Source organism: Salmo salar, chromosome 26 (assembly GCF_965601325.2).
Source record: "Salmo salar chromosome 26, fSalSal1, whole genome shotgun sequence".
NCBI lineage: Eukaryota > Metazoa > Chordata > Actinopteri > Salmoniformes > Salmonidae > Salmo > Salmo salar.
This window is the reverse complement of record NC_138316.1, coordinates 4,336,097-4,355,249: the sequence shown is the minus strand read 5'-3', so window position 1 is coordinate 4,355,249 and position 19,153 is coordinate 4,336,097. Positions and strand designations below refer to the sequence as shown.

General features: G+C 40.3%; 1 protein-coding gene across 3 annotated transcripts in view; it reads right to left on the bottom strand.

The window, feature by feature from the left end:
• homer1b (homer scaffold protein 1b) overlaps nt 1-19,153 on the bottom strand; it is a 177,535-nt gene that overhangs the window by 43,437 nt on the left and 114,945 nt on the right. For all 3 annotated transcript variants that reach the window (XM_014174926.3, XM_014174927.3, XM_014174925.3), the window contains 2 exons: nt 4,735-4,891; nt 4,486-4,596 (listed from right to left, as the gene is read on the bottom strand). In XM_014174926.3, coding sequence (XP_014030401.2) covers nt 4,486-4,596; nt 4,735-4,891 — 268 coding nt within the window. The remainder of the gene's footprint in view (nt 1-4,485; nt 4,597-4,734; nt 4,892-19,153) is intronic.

Genomic DNA, 19,153 nt, shown 5'->3' with positions numbered 1-19,153 from the left:
AAGAAACGTCTGACCTCTGTGATTGCCAACAAGGGTTTTGCCACCAAGTACTAAGCCATGTTTTGCAGAGGGGTCAAATACTTATTTCCCTCATTAATCATTTTATAACATTTTTGACATGTGTTTTTCTGGATTTTTTTTTGTTATTCTGTCTCTCACTGTTCAAATAAACCTCCCATTCAAATTATAGACTGATCATTTCTTTGTAAGTGGGCAAACGTACAAAATCAGCAGGGGATCAAATACTTTTTCCCCCCACTGTATATAAAAATGTCAAAGCTGATATGTCTTAAGTCAATTCAACCCCTTTGTTTTGGCACACCTAAATACATTCAGGAGTAAAAATGTGCTCAAGAAATCGCATAATTAGTTGCATGGATGCATTCCGTGTTCAATAATAGTGGTTAACATGATTTTTGAATTATGTTAACCACTATTACTCCCCTCTGTACCCCACACATACAAATATCTGTGAAGTCCTTCAATCGAGTAGTGAATTTCAGGCAGAGATTCAACCACAATGACCAGGGAGGTTTTTCAATGCCTGGCAAAGAAGGGTAACGATTGGTAGATGTGTAACAAAAACAAAAAAAACGGACGCTGAATATTCCTTTGAGCATGGTGAAGTTATTAACTAGGCTTTGGATGGGTATCAGGTAACCCAGTCACTACAAAGATACAGTTGTCCTTCCTAACTCAATTGCCGGAGAGGAAGGGAACTGCTCAGGGTTTTCACCAACAGAGTTTAATTGTTTTGATATGAGAAAACTAAGGATAGAGATAGTTACTCCACAATGCTCAATACAATACTAACTAAGGTAGTTACTCCACAATATTAACCTTAATGACAGAGTGAAAAGAAGGAAGACGGTACAAAATACACATATTCCAAAACATGCATCCTGTTTGCAACAAGGCACTTAAAACCTCTTGAGCATCTGATCCCGTTAGCGGGATCAAAATCCAGCGAAAAATCATATCGCCAATTAGCATTAAAAAATTATCATAATTTTTTACAAAAATAAAAAATATATATTTTTTTTTTTTATAGATACACCTCTCCTGAATCGACCCACGTCGTCCGATTTCAAAAAGGTTTTACAGGAAAAGCAAATCATTAGATTATATTAGATGAGTCCATCGTAAAAAGCAGCTTCATAGCCATTTTCCGACCAACCACTTCCATCACATATTATCAATAAACAGCTAAATGTAGCACTAACCTTTTACAAACTTCATCAGATGGCACCCCTAGGACATCATGTTATACAATGCATGCATTCTTTTGTTCAATAAAGGTCATATTTATATATAAAAACAGCATTTTACATCTCTGTCTGACGTTGACTACCTAATTTCCCCTCAAAAGCGTCCCGGTAAACAATGCTACGTTTCAATAAATTGCTATACTATAACGATTTTTTAAATGTATATTGTCAATCTAACATTTATAGATGAATATCTCTTGAGAACACCCGTCATACCAGATTTTAAATTAACTTTACTGGGTAATCACACTTTGCGATAAAAGGAGATGCGATACTCAGAAAATCAGCTAATATACAGTGCTCGGCGCCATCTTGGACGCAACAGTATGAACCATCTCATCTTCAATAATATTGTCAATAATCGCCTACCTTTAGTTGTCTTCATCAGAAAGCATCCCAGGTCCACAACAGATGTATTTTCGGTCAAAAAGTCCATACTTCACGTTCCATTAGCCTGATGTTGGTAGCGCGTCCTATGGCTCTCTCCAAACGCAGCTCTGCACTTCATACTGAAAGCAATCCTCGCGCATGTAGGTTCGTTCAAACATGTCAAACGTTGTATAAAATAAATGTTCAGGGCCTCTAACACCAAGAGAGCCAATAAGATTCGAGGGGGATGATTTCATTGCCTTTAAAACCGTTTCCAAAGGTGGGGGCAGACATGGCCGCCGGCGTCATAATGGTGATGGCCCATCCCCTGTGACCAATTTCAAACTCCTGTCATTCACTGAGTTTTGACTCTATAAGGCTCAAACCACTGTGAAAGGACTGGCGACATCTAGTGGAAGCAATAGGAAGTGCCAAAATATTCCTAAACCCCTGTGTTTTTCAATGGGATAGGTTTAAACTCAATACAACACATCAGGTATCCACTTCCTGTCAGAAAATGTCTCAGGGTTTTGCCTGCCAAATGAGTTCTGTTATACTCACAGACACCATTCAAACAGTTTTAGAAACTTTAGAGTGTTTTCTATCCATATATAATAAGTATATGCATGCCCTATCTTCTGAGTTTGATTAGTAGGCCGTTGAAAATGGGAACGATTTTTTTTCAAAATGCGCTGTGGCGCCCCCTATCCTAGGGTATCCTCAAGAGGTTTTAAGTAATACTGCAAAACATGTGAAAAAGAAATGTACTTTTTGTCCTGAATACAAAGCATTTTGTTTGAGGCAAATCCAACACATCACTGATTACCACTCTTCATATTTTCAAGCATGGTGGTGGATGCATCATGTTATGGTTACGCTTGTCATTGGCAAGGACTAGGGAGTTTTTTAGGATAAAAAGAAACGGAATACAGATATAAGCACAGGCAAAATCCTAGAGAAAACCTGGTTCAGTCTGCTTTCCAACAGACACTGGGAGACAAATTCACCTTTCAGCAGGACAATAATCTAAAACACAAGGCCAAATCTACACTGGAGTTTCTTACCAAGACAAAATGTAATGTTCCTGAGATTGCCTAGTTACAGTTTTGACTTAAATCGGCTTGAAAATATATGTCAAGTCTGGCTGTCTAGCAATTATCAACAATCAACGTGACAGAACTTGAAGGATTTTAAAAAGAAAAATGGGCAAATATTGAACAATTGAGGTGTGCAAAGCTCTTAGACACTTATCCCAAAAGACTCACATCTGTTATTGCTGCCAAAGGTGCTTCTAAAAAGTATTGACTCACGGGGTGTGAATACATATGTAAATGAGATATTTCTGTATTTCATGTTCAATACATTTGCAAACATTTCAAAAACATGTTTTTGTTTTGTCATTATGGGCTATTGTGTGTAGATGGGTGAGAAAAACAATTAATTCAATACATTTTGAATGTAACACAACAAAATGTGGAATAAGTCAGGAGGTATTCATACTTTCTGAAGGCACTACAGGGAGTACCAGATTAATGTGCAGGGGTACGAGGTATTTGAGGTAGATATGTACATAAAGGCAGGGTAAAGTGACTAGGCATCATGATAGATAATAATAGTAGTAAAATAAAGAACAGAGTAGCATCGGCATATGATGAGTGTAAAAGTGTGTGTGTATGTGTGTTTGAGTGTATGTGTGTGTGTGTTGTGTCGGTGTGCGTGTGTGTTACGTGTGTGTGTGCGTATCAATACAGTAACATGAGATCTGTATGTAAAATATTTACATTTATCATTTGATTCACTTAGCAGATGCTCTTATCCAGAGTGACTTAGTCCATTCATCTTAAGGTCGCTAGGTTAGACAACCACATATCACAGTCAAATATACATGATACGAACATTCCATTACAGCTAAACAATAAATATATAGCATTTTGCAACAAAACCCATTTTAATACTAAAATCTATGAATAAACAAATTTGAGAACAGTCATATTTTACACACTGATGAAGGTACCCATAAATATTTTCTGATGAAAAAACACAAATGTGAAAAATTGGTGAATATAGCATCGAACGTTTCCCTGCTTATAAATATCTGGGTATCTGGATTGTCGACAAACTATCTTCCAAAAATCATATTGATGGGTTAGTTAAAAGTTAAGAATTAAAATGGGCTTCCTTTATAGGAATAGGGCATGCCTTTCATTAAAAAGTAGAAAACAAATTGTTCAGTCGACATTCCGGCTTTACACTATAGTGATATCGTCTATATGAATGCAGCTTCCACTGTATTGAAGGCAATGGACCCAGTGTGTCATAGCGCACCAAGCTTTAATGCAGGCGATAGGTTCAGTACACATCACTGCATTCTGTATCAGAAAGTAGGTTGGCCATCTCCAGTCTCATAGATCAATGCCCTGCTCTCTTTGTTTATAAAGCCCTCTTGTGCAAACTTTTGCCTTACCTTACAGACATACGAGTCACCAGACCTGATCAGAGGGATGGCTAATGCTAGATGTCACAATGATCACTATAGGTAAATCTGCATTCAGTTTTTTTGCAACCTATGTATGGAATGATATGCAGAGCTCTCTGTACCTTGATGCTCTGGTGCCTCTAGGGCAGTTCAAGTTGTTAATTGAGGACCTCTTTGTTAGGGAATGTGTTTGCTTCTTAAATTGCTTGTAGTATTGTATGTTCTCATTATGTTTAATGTTTGAATGTTGTAAATGTTATAAATTGTGTTCATGCAGAGCTCCCTTGGAAAAGAAGCCTTGGTCCCAATGGGACTCCCTGCTAAAATAAAGATAAAATAAAATAGGTGTCTCCAAATATGTCACACACGTACCTCTTCTTTATCCTTCAGAGTGCTTTCCAGTTCCTCAATGGTCTGGTTTAGCTCCGTCTTCTGGGATTTGATCTCAGGGGTCTGGGTGCTCTGGCACTCTAGCTCAGTCACCTAGACACACATGCACGCACACACACAGAGACAAAATAAATCAGAAATAAGTTACACACATAAACTGAACAAATACCATTGATGCTCCACACACCATCCCCATCTCCCATCTCTCTCCCATGTCTTCTGCCTCCTCACCCGTTTGTGTAGTCTCTCGGCCTCCTCCTGGTAGGCAGCCAGTTGTTGTTTCCACTGTTTGACGTTAGCTGTGGACTCCAGCAGAGCGGCTGTTAGCTTAGCATTGTTCCCCTTTAGAGCTGATAGCTCTGCCTCCCAGTGCTTATTGATGGAGGGGCTGGGAAAGAGGACACATTAACACGATTACTTCATAATAACAGAAGAAAAGGTAACATCTATGTGACAATCCGCTGTAATCAGGAGATGAGATTAGTCATGCTGAGACCAAGGTCTCTTTTACAGATGAGCCCTGTATCAAACATAAACATGAAGTGTACACTGTACTGTACACTGAGTGTACAAACATTAAGAACACCATCCTAATATTGAGTTGCACTCCCCCTAAACTCATTGGGGCATGGACTCTACAAGGTGTCAAAAGCGTTCCACAGGGATGCTGGCCCATGTTGACTCCAATGCTTCCCACAGTTATGTCAAGTTGGCTGGATGTCCTTTGAGTGGTGGACCATTCTTGGTGCACACGGGAAACTGTTTAGCATGAAAATCCCAGCAGCGTTGCCATTCTTGACACAAACCAGTGAGACCTGGCACCTACTACCATGTCCCGTTCCATCAGAAGAAACACATTGTGTCCTGTTTGTCAGGTAGTTTTCAAACCAATGCAGGCTGCCTGACTGAGGCCAATTTCAGACAGTCTACAAATTATTAATAAATGGTCAACAGTGTCGAAATCCTTCAACAGATCTATGAAAAGGACAGCACAATGCTGCCTTTTGTCCACATAATTTACAGTCTCATTTATCACCAAATAAGCAGCAGATATAATGCTATGATATGGCCTGAAACCCGACTAATGGACAGTTAGAATACATTTTGAAGCTAGAAAAGATCTAAGCTGAGTGTGATTAAATATTTTTTTTTAATTGCTAGGCAAGATAGTTCATGTCAGAGGGGCCACCACCTTTGTGGAGAGGGAGCACATGGGCAGCCTTCCAGGCCTTAGGGATAGCACCCAAAATAATTGTCTGATTGTCATGTCCTGACCATAGTAAGTTGTTATTTTCTATGTTGGTTTTGTTTGGTATGATCTCTAATTAGAGGCAGCTGGTTGTCATTGTCTCTAATTGGAGGTCATATTTAAGCTGAGGTTTGTCCCACCTGTTTTTGTGGGTGATTATCTTTTGAGTAGTGTTTATTTCTCTCTGCGTCACGGTTTGTTGTTTTTGTTATTCAAGTTATTTGTGTATTGCTACGTTTCACGGAATAAATAAATATGTGGAACTACAACCATGCTGCACTTTGGTCCGATCCTTTAGACAACCGTGACACTGATTAAAAATATGTGTCAATGATTCCACAATTAGGGGAGCAGAAAGCTGCAGTAAGAAAGATGTTATACCCTGACACAACTTCAGTGCATTAACTGTTTTCCAAAATTTTGACAGCTCACCAGCAGTCTAAAAACATATATATAACCGTAACATGCAACAATTTAAAGATTTTACTGAGTTACAGTTCATATAAGGAAATCAGTGAATTTAAATCAGTTCATTAGGCGCTAATCTGTGGATTTCACATTACTGGGAATACAGATATACACCTGTTTAAAAAAAAGTAGGAGCGTGGATCAGAAAACCAGTCGGTATCTGGTGTGAGCACCATTTGCCTCATGCAGCGCGACAAATCTCCTTCGCACAGAGTTGATAAGGCTGTTGATTGTGGCCTGTGGAATGTTGTCCCACTCCTCTTCAATGGCTGTGCGAAGTTGCTGAATATTGACAGGAACTGGAACAAGCTGTCGTACACGTCTATCCAGTGCATCCCAAACATGCTCAATGGGTGACATGTCTGGTGAGTATGTAGGCCATGGAAGAACTGGGACACTTTCAGCTTCCAGGAATGGGGCTGTGCATTATCATGCTGAAACATGAGGTGATGTCAGCGGATGGATGGTACTACAATGGGCCTCAGGATCTCATCACGGGATCTCTGTCCATTCAACATTGATCAAATGCAATTGTGTTCATTGTCCATGGCTTATGCCTGCCCATACCATAACCCCACCACCATCATGGGGCACTCTGTTCACAACTTTGAAATCAGCAAACTGCTCGCCCATACAACGTCATACACGTGGTCTGCGGTTGTGATGCCGGTTGGACGCACTGCCAAATTCTCTAAAATGACGTTGAAGGTGGCTCATGGTAGAGAAATTAACATTCAATAATCTGGCAACAGCTCTGGTGGACATTTCTGCAGTCAGCATTCCAATTGCACGCTCCCTCAAAACTTGAGACATCAGCGGCATTGTGTTGTGACAAAACTGCACATTTTAGTGGCCTTTTATTGTCCACAGCACAAGATGCACCTGTGTAATGATCATTCTGTTTAATCAGCTTCTTGATATGCCACACCTGTCAGGTGGATGGATTATCTTGACAAAGGAGAAATGCTCACTAACAGGGATGTAAACAAATTCGTGCACAAAATTTGCGAGAAATAAGCTTTATGTGCGTATGGAACATTTATGGGATCTTTTATTTCAGCTCATGAAACATGGAACTAACACATTACATGTTGCGTCTATATTTATGTTCAGTGTATTTCTCAATTGCCTGAAAAGCTGCCAATCAACTACAATCCGTTCTTCTATTTTTGGCCAAGGCCTGATTTATCATCATAACAAGATCTGAAAGTTCTATAGAGAACCAAGGATTTGTTAAAATTTTTACTGCAAGGCATTTAACACTAGAACATCTGGGCCTCAAGGGACCCTCCTTCTTTCTGACCACAACATTCTAACAGTGTAATTAATTAATTTCATATATGCTAGGGGAAAAAAAGAATCACTTGGTTTTAGGTAACATGTATATAGCCTCGTTATTGTTATGTCATTTTCATGTGTTACTTTTTGATTTGATTAGATTTTTTTACTTAGAAAATATTTTCTTAACTCTATTTCTTGAACTGCATTGTTGGTTAAGAGCTTATAAGTGGCGCAGTGGTCTAAGGCACCGCATCTCAGTGCTAGAGGCGTCAGTACAGACCCTGGTTCAATTGCAGGCTGTATCACAACCGGCCGTGATTGGGAGTCCCATAGGGCGGTGCACAATTGGACCAGTGTCGTCCGGGTTAGGGTTTGTCCGGGATAAGCCATCAATGTAAATAAGAATTTGTTCTTAACTGACTTGCCTAGTTAAATAAATACAAAAATGTGACAAATAAAATTTGATTTGACATTAGAATACGTTAAAAAAAAAATATAATAACACAATAGCATTTTTATTAGTTTATGTTACTGTAGGCTACATGTAAAAACAAAAAATGTATGTGTTCAACAAATTGTTCATTGTGGAGTGCAGTAACAGCTTCTTTTTATAACAACAAAAAAAATACCCAGATGATAATCAGATGATGAAAACATCAGTAGTCCAAACATCATTAAAAGTGCCAAGTGGGTGGTTATGGCGTTGAACTGAGCGGAAGTGGTTTTACTGCTCTCTTGATCATTTCGGCTAAACTTCTTTTAAATTATTTTAATCTCTTATTTTAAATCCTTGTAACCCAGTTAGCCCTGCATGCTCCTGACACCACGAGTCCGACATGACTACCAACGATGTCGACGACCTAAACCAGAACCAAGGGGCTTTGGAAGCAATCTCTGCCATGAGGGCCGATTTTTCCAAGTCAAAGGTGTCCTAACGAGGATTAGTGAGGTTAAATGTGACCTTCAAGCCTACTCGAGAGATGGCTTCCCGAGGCATTGGGGCCGGACAACTTTCCGGACCCCCTGTACATTGAAAGAGCCCATCGGCTTCCGGCTCCTACTGGCCCGAGAAACCACCCCTCTCCTCGAGTCCTTACCATGAAGTTTCTCAACTTTCAAGACAAAGTCAGAGTGATGTGGAAAGCCAGGGCTAAGGGCAAGGTGATGTACGGGGACCAAGAGATAATGTTCTTCCCTGACATTACCGCAGACCTGCACCAAAAAAAGAAAAGGCTATGACGGAGTCAAACGCCAGCTCATGTCCCTCAACATTGCCTATGGAATTGCCTTCCCAGCTAAACTATGTCTGACTTACAATGGACGGTCACACAAGTTTGAATCTCCCTCTCAAGCCGAGGCGTTCATCCGTGGCATACAATGTGAATCTTCTTCCTAGTCATGTTTCCGCTGTGAAGTTTAGCACCACTCTGGAGTACGGAGAATTAAACCACCTTGGATTATGTGACTGTTGGCAAGCTAACGAACATTAGCTAATTTACTTGCTGCTACTGTGGTACAGCTAGCATAACAGTAAAGTTAATAATATGGTGGGCTAGCCCACTCAAAGTTTCCTTATATTATTTGTAGCCTGTATGTGCACATCAGTTAGCTCAGTTTCTTCTATATGACAGGCGAGATAGCTGTTCATTGAACGTTGATGTCATGTTTAAGTTTATTTTTGTTATGCTGATAATTCTCTTCCATTGGATTACATAAAATACTGTAAAATGCCAGCGAAGATGTTTAGCTCCATGTCAACGGACTCGAAATGGCTAACGTTACCTCACTTATTTAGCCAGTGAACCAGCCTTAAGATAGCGGGGCCTTATTCATTCATCCTGCACCACCGAGTAGCATCCGGAGGACTTTATATGAAGACTTAAGTTTCGATCATATCCTTGGGCTAAAATGATTGACACTCACGTGCAAGCCTGACATCAACATTATGTGCAAAGGGACTTTGGGTAATGACGTAGCACATATTCAATGGTATCTCTTTTTCTCACGTAACCTGTTTTTTGGGTTTATAAACTTTAAGCTATAAAATCAAAGAGAGTCGCACACTCTATGTATAAACTCCCAGTAATTTATTGGGTAAACCATCAACGTTTCGGCATCAATGTGCCTTCTTCAGGGTAATGTCATGAATGCTTGAACCAGGTTCTGTAGACAAAACAGTGCAATTAGTGGAACCAATGACAATAGTGAGGGGTGTGTCTTAATTATTAGGTTGATTACAATGAATTGAGTGGAACTGTTAAAAGACAATAGTTTACAGCATATTGAATATATTAGGCTATTGTTATCATTAGTATTAGCATAAGATTAGCCTCAACATACATTATTGTTTAATTACATTTCACATATATATTTAATTGTTTCTAATTTCATAATTGTTTTGTTACATGGAATCTTTTGGTTCAACCATAATGCATAATAAGCATCATTTTTTATTTTTTTTTACCTTTATTTAACTAAGCATGTCATCAACAGGGGGAACATTTTAGGTGTACATGGATAAGCTGTAGAAAGAATATATTCACTTCTAAAACTTGTTCATAGAAAATATAATTATTCATAAGAAGGGCCTGAGATCAAAGTCAATATTCAGATCACTAGGTGTCAATGTTTTTAAATAGGATATCCAGTAGGCCTCCCTCTGTAGTAGTAGGGTCTCGATGTTACCTCCTCTCCTTGGTGGAGCAACATGCTCAATGCCTGTGTATTTGAGGGAGGAGATGGGATGGTGAGCTGCTACTGGATAGTCAGTGTTCTTACACCTGATTGAGCTGCGGTGTTCAGCTATGCATTGTTTTAATTGTATTTTTGTTTATCCTATGTAGGCTTTCCCACATGAACAGGTGATGAGATAGATTACTCCCTTTGTCTTGCATGAGATGATACCCCTGACAGGGATTTTTCAACCTGTATGTGGGTGTCTGAAGCAGGATGTTTTTGTAGTGCTATTGCACTGTGCGCATGAGCCACATTTGTAGTTCCCATTTGGAATGGGTGTCAAGAGAGTCTGAGTGGGCTCAGGGGGAAGGTAAAATCTCACTAAGCTATCCCGAATATTGCGACCACACTTATAGACCACCAGTGGGGGTTATTTGAAGAGGTGTGCAATTTGTTTGTCTGAATGCAGAATATGCCAGTGCTTTTTCAGGATTGTTTTCATTTTCTCTGAACACTTTGTGTACTTAGTGCAAAAGACTGATGCATTGTTTTTCTTATTTGGTTTAGTTTTCAGCAATTCCTCTCTTGGTTTTTGAGATATTTTCCTCATTGCAACATCGAGTTTTTTGGATTTGTAGCCTCTCATTTTTAATTTATCTGTCATTTTCTTAGCATTGCTATCAAAATCTGATTGGTAGCCACAGATTAGCTTGACCCTGTATAACTGGCTATATGGTAGACCATTCTTGAGGATGCATACTATCTCCACATAGCAGGGTCTTGCGGTCTGTGGGCTTTGTGTATAAGTCTGTATGTAATGCATCATTCTCTTTCAGGATCCGTAAGTCCAGGTAGTTTATTTTTCTCTCATCAGTCTGCATGGTGAATTTAAGATATTCAGAGCTCTCGTTTAGCAGAGTTTGGAATTAATTTAGTTCCTGCTTGTCACGCCCTGACCATAGAGAGCCTTTAATTCTCTATGTTGGTTAGGTCGGGGTGTGACTAGGGTGGGTAGTCTAGGTTGTTTTATTTCTATGTTGGCCTGGTATGGTCCCCAATCAGAGGCAGCCGTTTATCGTTGTCTCTGATTGGGGATCATATTTAGGCAGCCATTTCCCCACTGTGTTTTGTGGGATCTTGGTTTGTTTTTGTGTAGCTGCGTGTGCGCACTTCACTTGCTTCACGTTTCGTTTGTTCGTTTATTGTTTTGTATTTGCTGAAGTTTCACTTCATAATAAAAATGTGGAACGCTACGTATGCTGCGCCTTAGTCCAGTTCTTACGACGATCGTGACAGAAGATCCCATCACAACAGGACCGAGCAGCGTGCCCAGGAGGAGAGAGTATCCTGGACTTGGGAAGAGATTTTGGATGGGAAGGGATCCTGGACTTGGGAGGAAATCCTGGCAGGACAGGATCGCCTTCCTTGGCGGCAGACGCAAGGAGAGAAGGGAGGACAGCGACGACGCCGGGGTTCGCGGCCACAAGGAAAGCCCAAAGGACAGCCCCCCCAAAAAAAAATTTTGGGGGGGGGGTCACACGGGGTGGTCGGCGGAGCCGAGGAGCGAACCAGAGCCAATCTGGGAGAAGAGGGAGAGTGTACGGAGAGAGTCAGAGACCGTCAATGAGTTGATGGAGAAATTGGAGGAGAGAGAAATGAGAGAGTTGTTGTGTTGGTGTATGATGCACGACATTCACCCAAAGGAGCGTGTTATCTGTTTGATGCCACCTGAGTCAGCTCTCCGTACTCGCCCTGAGGAGCGTGCTAGCAGTCTGGTAAAAACTGTGCCGGCTCCACGCACCAGGTCTCCAGTACGCCTCCACAGCCCTGTACGTCCTGTGCCAGCTCTCCACACTTGCCTTGAGGTGCGTATCATTTGTCCGGTACCATGTGTGCCGGCTCTACGCACCAGGTCTCCAGTGCGCCTCTACAGCCGAGTACGTCCTGTGCCAGCTCCCCGCACTCACCGTGCAAAGTGTGTCATAGTTCCGGTACGATTTGTGCCGGCCCTACGCACCAGGTCTCCAGTGTGCCTCCACAGCCCAGTACGTCCTGTGCCAACTCCTCGCACTCGCCCTGAAGAGCGTGTCACCAGTCCGGTGCAACCTGTGCCGGTCCCACGCATCAGGCCTCCAGTGCGCCTCCAGTGCGCCTTATTCTCTATGTTGGTTAGGTCGGGGTGTGACTAGGGTGGGTAATCTAGGTTGTTTTATTTCTATGTTGGCCTGGTATGGTTCCCAATCAGAGGCAGCCATTTATCGTTGTCTCTGATTGGGGATCATATTTAGACAGCCATTTCCCCACTGTGTTTTGTGGGATCTTGGTTTGTTTTTGTGTAGTTGCCTGTGAGCACTTCACTTGCTTCACGTTTCGTTTGTTCGCTTATTGTTTTGTATTTACTGAAGTTTCACTTTATAATAAAGATGTGGAACACTACGTACGCTGCACCTTGGTCCAGTTCTTACGACGATCGTGACACTGCTGACTTCCTTCCCAGAGCACAAAAACACCATCTATGTATCTCTTCCATAGGATTTTAGAAAGTAGGGGGTGTGTCTCTGTTTTGTAAATGAGTGCTTCCTCAAATTGTCCCACATATAGGTTCGCATAGTTGGAGGCAAAGGGGAGACCATGGCTACACCCCGAATTTGAAGGAAAAAGATGAAGTAGTTATTGGATAATACCAGTTCAGTGAGTTGAAAGATGGATGGATGGAGCAAGGGTAGTGTTGCAAAGCCTGCAAGCCTCCATTGTGTGGGATGCTAGTGTACAAGTTCGCCACATCAAAAGTGGCCAGCAGGGTACCCTCTGGTATCCTTCTTAACCTGTTAGGGCTAGGGGGCAGTATTGACACGTCCGGATAAAAAACGTACCCGATTTAATCTGGTTACTACTCCTGCCCAGTAACTAGAATATGCATATAATTATTGGCTTTGGATAGAAAACACCCTAAAGTTTCTAAAACTGTTTGAATGGTGTCTGTGAGTATAACAGAACTCATATGGCAGGCCAAAACCTGAGAAGATTCCATGCAGAAAGTGGCCTGACTGACAAGTTGTTGTTCATCTTGGCTCTTTTTATTGAAGACTGAGGATCTTTGCTATAACGTGACACTTCCTACGGCTCCCATAGGCTCTCAGAGCCCGGGAAAAAGCTGAATGATATCGAGGCAGCCTCTGGCTGAAACACATTATCGCGTTTGGCAAGTGGCCGATCAGAGTACTATGGGCTTAGGCGCGTGCACGAGTCGACCCCGTGCTTTATTTTCTTTCCTCTTTTTACCTAAACGCAGATTCCCGGTCGGAATATTATCGCTTTTTTACGAGAAAAATGGCATGAAAATTGATTTTAAATAGCGGTTGACATGCTTCGAAGTACGGTAATGGAATATTTAGAATTTTTTTGTCACGAAATGCGCCATGCTCGTCACCCTTATTTACCCTTTCGGATAGTGTCTTGAACGCACGAACAAAACGCCGCTATTTGGATATAACAATGGATTATTTGGGACCAAACCAACATTTGTTATTGAAGTAGAAGTCCTGGGAGTGCATTCTGACGAAGAACAGCAAAGGTAATAACATTTTTCTTATAGTAAATCTGACTTTGGTGAGTGCTAAACTTGCTGGGAGTCTAAATAGCTAGCCCTGTGATGCCGGGCTATCTACTGAGAATATTGCAAAATGTGCTTTCACCGAAAAGCTATTTTAAAATCGGACATATCGAGGGCATAGAGGAGTTCTGTATCTATAATTCTTAAAATAATTGTTATGTTTTTTGTGAACATTTATCATGAGTAATTTAGTAAATTCACTGGCAGTGTTCGGTGGGAATGCTAGTCACATGCTAGTCACATGCTAATGTAAAAAGCTGGTTTTTGATATAAATATGAACTTGATTGAACAAAACAGGCATGTATTGTATAACATAATGTCCTAGGGTTGTCATCTGATGAAGATCATCAAAGGTTAGTGCTGCATTTAGCTGTGGTTTGGGTTTATGTGACATTATATGCTAGCTTGAAAAATGGGTGTCTGATTATTTCTGGCTGGGTACTCTCCTGACATAATCTAATGTTTTGCTTTCGTTGTAAAGCCTTTTTGAAATCGGACAGTGTGGTTAGATTAACGAGAGTCTCATCTTTAAAATGGTGTCAAATAGTCATATGTTTGAAAAATTGAAGTTTTTGCATTTTTGAGGTATTTGAATATCGCGCCACGGGATTACACTAGCTGTTGAGTAGGTGGGACGTCCCACCTAGCCCATAGAGGCTAAGCCCTCTAGCAATGAGATCATGTGACTAGTGTCTTTGATATAACATGGGATATTCTCAACCATCGGTTTAATGCGGTGGTCCACAAATGTAGAAATGTTGAACGTGACAGAGTCAATTGCTGCTACAATGGGTTTACCTGGGGTAGGAGACACTTGTTTGTGTTTTTTAGTGACTGTATGAAAGGTTGGTATCTTAGGAAATTTCACACATTTAAAATTCACATTCTTTGTTGGTGATTTGTCCTGACTCCAAACAGCTTTCCACTGTTGATGTGATATTATGCTGGAATTGTAGGGTAGGGTTATAATTCAGTTTGTGATAGGAGTCACCTTTAGATAGTTGTCGGCGACATTCATTCACATAGTCACATTTGTTTTGTATACAAATTCCTCCTCCTTTGTCACATTTTTTTTTTAGGATATTTCAATTGTATTTTCTATGAACAAGTCTTATAAATCAATATATTATTTCTACAGTACACCCAATATGTTCCCCCCCCCCTGTTGATGATGCTTATTGTGCATTATGGTTGAACCAAAAGATTACATGTAACAAAAATGTAATGAAATTGTAAACAATTAAATATATAATATATATATATACACATATTATGTGAAATGTAATTAAACAATTTTGTATATTGATGCTAATCTTATGCTAATACTAATAGCCTAATATATTCAATATGCTGTAAACTATTGTCTTTTAACAGTTCCACTCAATTCATTCTAATCAACCTAATAATTATGACACACCCCTCACCATTGTCATTGGTTGCACTAATTGCACTGTTTTGTCTACATAACCTGGTTCAAGCATCCATGACATTACCCTGAAGAAGGCACAGTGACACCGAAACATCGGTGGTTACCCAATAAATTACTGGGAGTTTATACATAGATTGTGCAACCCGCTTTGTTTTTATACCTTACAGTTTGTTCACCATTAGTCAGCACCTCTACACTAAATCATTTTCTCTGGATGTGCGCCAGCTCATGCTCTTTATTGATTTATAAACTTACCATGGTATACTACGTTAACGCTATATGTATGGGCCATTTTGTTACTTGGTAGCTACTAGCAGCAGATCATATGTTGTGGATAATCGACAGATATTTTGGACTGTCCATACTGTAACGTTAACATTAGTCAGGCTTCACTAACTAGCATTACTGTTTTAGGTGGAGCTATTCTTTGCTACTTTTCAAATGAATACTACGTATTATTTCACATATCTTAATAGATATGCCTTTTGTTGTGATATTTCACATAACATCTTGCAAGATATGCCTTTTGTTTTGTTCATGAGGAGAAATGGCCAAGAGAAGGCATGAGACACTTTGTTTTGTTAAGCGTCGCTTAGGTTAAACGGCTCCCTTTAATGGATCAGTCGTCTACCAGGCTACACTCTACGATTAGGGGGAGGTGGGAGAAGAAGAAGCGTTGGCTTTCTCGGTTAGGGAGACAAGTAAATGGGGTTCAGTGTTTTACTGTTAGGATAGATTTATGTTTGTTTGTTCCAACAGATCTTTACATATTTGTTCCAACAGATCTTTACACAGCATTTCATTAATGACTTAAATCTATGTGAACCTTGGAGGACTCAGAACCCGAGTAAAAGGGAGTGTTCATGTTACTCGTCGACATTTAAATCATATTCTCGTATAGACTACTTTTTAGTTTCTTGCTCATTGCTTCCCAAAGTAGCAGGATGTGCATATGATAGTATTGTTCTGAGTGACCATTCCCCTGTGTCATTATTCTATATGGATACAAAACTAGTAAAAGGATCCTCTAGATGGCGTTTGCATCCCAGATGGTTACAGGACCCAGACTTCTTACATGACGTTGGGAGTGCATATAGATGTTTATTTTACATTGAACACTGACCAAATGTCAGCGAGTACTAGATGGGAGGCTTTCAAAGCATATATTAGGGGGAAAATGATACGAGTTACCAGTTGAGATCAAATCAATTAAATCTGAAAATGATAGAGATGGACAGAAAAATCAGAGAACTGGAAAGGGAAGCTTTTTTGGATAACTCATTAGAAGTAAACAAGGAATTATTTGCTCTTAAAGCTCAGTGTGAAGAACTTTCCACCTCAAAGGCTGCAAACAGATTAACATGGCTGAAACAGTTCTTCTATGATCAAGGTGAAAAACCTGGTATATTGCTGGCCTGGCGCATTAAGAAGTTAAATTCAGACAGAGCTATTAATACAATTCATAATTTACAAGGACAATTATCTGTGGATCCTGTAGAAATAAACTAAACATTAACTTCCGACTACAACACACTTCACAACTCTGAATCTCTGAATCAGACATCATTTTTGGATGGTCTTGATTTTCCCTCTTCAGAAGACACAAAATTGGATCTGGAAAAGGAATTGGATGTTGTTGAAATATCTGATGATATTTCCAATAAGAATGGAGGTAAAGTGGCAGGTCCAGATGGGCTCTCAATAGATATAAGATATTTAAGGACAAACTTATAGGTCCACTGTTGGATATGGATGCTGAATCCTTTCTCTAAGGAGTGCTTTAATCACTCTTATTATGAAGCCTGATAAATCCCCAAAAAAATGTGAAAGTTACAGACCGATTTCTCTTCTGAACTTCTGTAAATGGACTAAGATATTATATACCGACCCCACTGCAGAGGTTGCCACTAACAACTTGATTTCACAATCTTTTAAGCTTTTTCGGGGCAAGAGACAAGGATGTCCGGCCAGTCCAGGTGTCACGTGTGCTCCCTCCCCGGCCTCTAGGTCACCAGGCTGCTCGTTATGGTGCACACCTGTTTCCAGCAGTACGTGCATAGTGACACTCACCTGGACTCCATCACCTCCTTGATTACCTGCCCTATACGTCACTCCCTTTGCTTTCTTCCCCAGTCATCAATGTTCCAGTTTCATGCTGGTGCGCTCTTCGTGTTTTGTTCATTTATTTATTAAATGTATTCACACCCTGAACTTGCTTCCCGACTTTCAGCCTACATAGTTACACCAGGATTTTTTTTAAAGCTATTGCCATTGCAATATGGGCCTACACGTCAATTAATGGAATTAAACTATCCGATTATGAACATCGAGTGGCCATGTATGCTGATACCCTCTTATTCCTAACAGATCTAAAGAATTATCTCTTCCCGCTCCAATTTAATTTATAACTTTGGTTTGTTTTCTGGGTTTAAAGATAATAAAACCAAATATTCTATCCTTTGTCAACAAGCAAGAGATACTCAATCCAGTTGTACAGCATCCATTTGTAAATACAGAACAAGGTTTCACATATCTTGGTATTAAAATCAGACCAGAAATTAGCTTCTTGAGTTCAACAAATTCTTAACCCATGGTAACGAGTGTAACAGAATCCATCAACAGATGGACATCATTGCCTCTATTATTGGTAGAATAAATATCAAGATTAATATTCTGCCCAAATTTCTTTATCTATTTCAAGCAATTCCTTTGGCTCCACCACCATTTATGTTAGGGTGCAGCCTCCCTCTTTGCTTGACATCATGGGAAAATCAAAAGAAATCAGCCAGGACCTCAGAAAAAAAATTGTAGACCTCTACAAGTCTGGTTCATCCTTGGGAGCAATTTACAAAACGCCTGACGGTACCACATTCATCTGTACAAACAATAGTACACAAGTATAAACACCATGGGACCACGCAGCCATCATATTGCTCAGGATGGAGATGCGTTCTGTCTCCTAGAGATGAACGTACTTTGGTGCGAAAAGTGCAAATCAATCCCAGAACAACCGCAAAGGACCTTGTGAAGATGCTGGAGGAAACAGGAACAAAAGTATCTATATCCACAGTAAAACGAGTCCTATATCGACATAACCTGAAAGGCCGCTCAGCAAGGAAGAAGCCACTGCTGCAAAACCACCATAAAAAAAGCCAGACTACGGTTTGCAACTGCACATGGGGACAAAGATCGTACTTTTTGGAGAAATGTCCTCTGGTCTGATGAAACAAAAATAGAACTGTTTGGCCATAATGACCATCGTTATGTTTGGAGGAAAAAGGGGGATGCTTGCAAGCCGAAGAACGCCATCCCAACCGTGAAGCACGGGGATGGCAGCTTCATGTTGTGGGGGTTCTTTGCTGCAGGAGGGACTGGTGTACTTCACAAAATAGATGGCATCATGAGGCAGGAAAATGATGTGGGTATAATGAAGCAACATCTCAAGACATCAGTCAGGAAGTTAAAGCTTGGACGCAAATGGGTCGTCCAAATGGACAATGACCCCAAGAACATTTTTGGGAAGAACTGAAAAAGCGTGTGTGAGCAAGGAGGCCTACAAACCTGACTCAGTTACACCAGCTTTGTCAGGAGGAATGGACCAAAATTCACTCAGCTTATTGTGGGAAGCTTGTGGAAGGCTACCCGAAACGTTTGACCCAAGTTAAACATTTTAAAGGAAATGCTCCCAAATACTAATTGAGTGTATGTAAACTTCTGACCCACTGGCAATGTGATGGAAGAAATAAAAGCTGAAATAAATAATTCTCTCTACTATTATTCTGACATTTCACATTCTTAAAATAAAGTGGTGATCCTAACTGACCAAAGACAGGGAATTTTTACTAGGATTAAATGTCAGGAATTGTGAAAAACTGTGTTTAAATATAGTTGGCTAAGGTGTATGTAAATTTCCGACTTCAACTGGCACAAAGT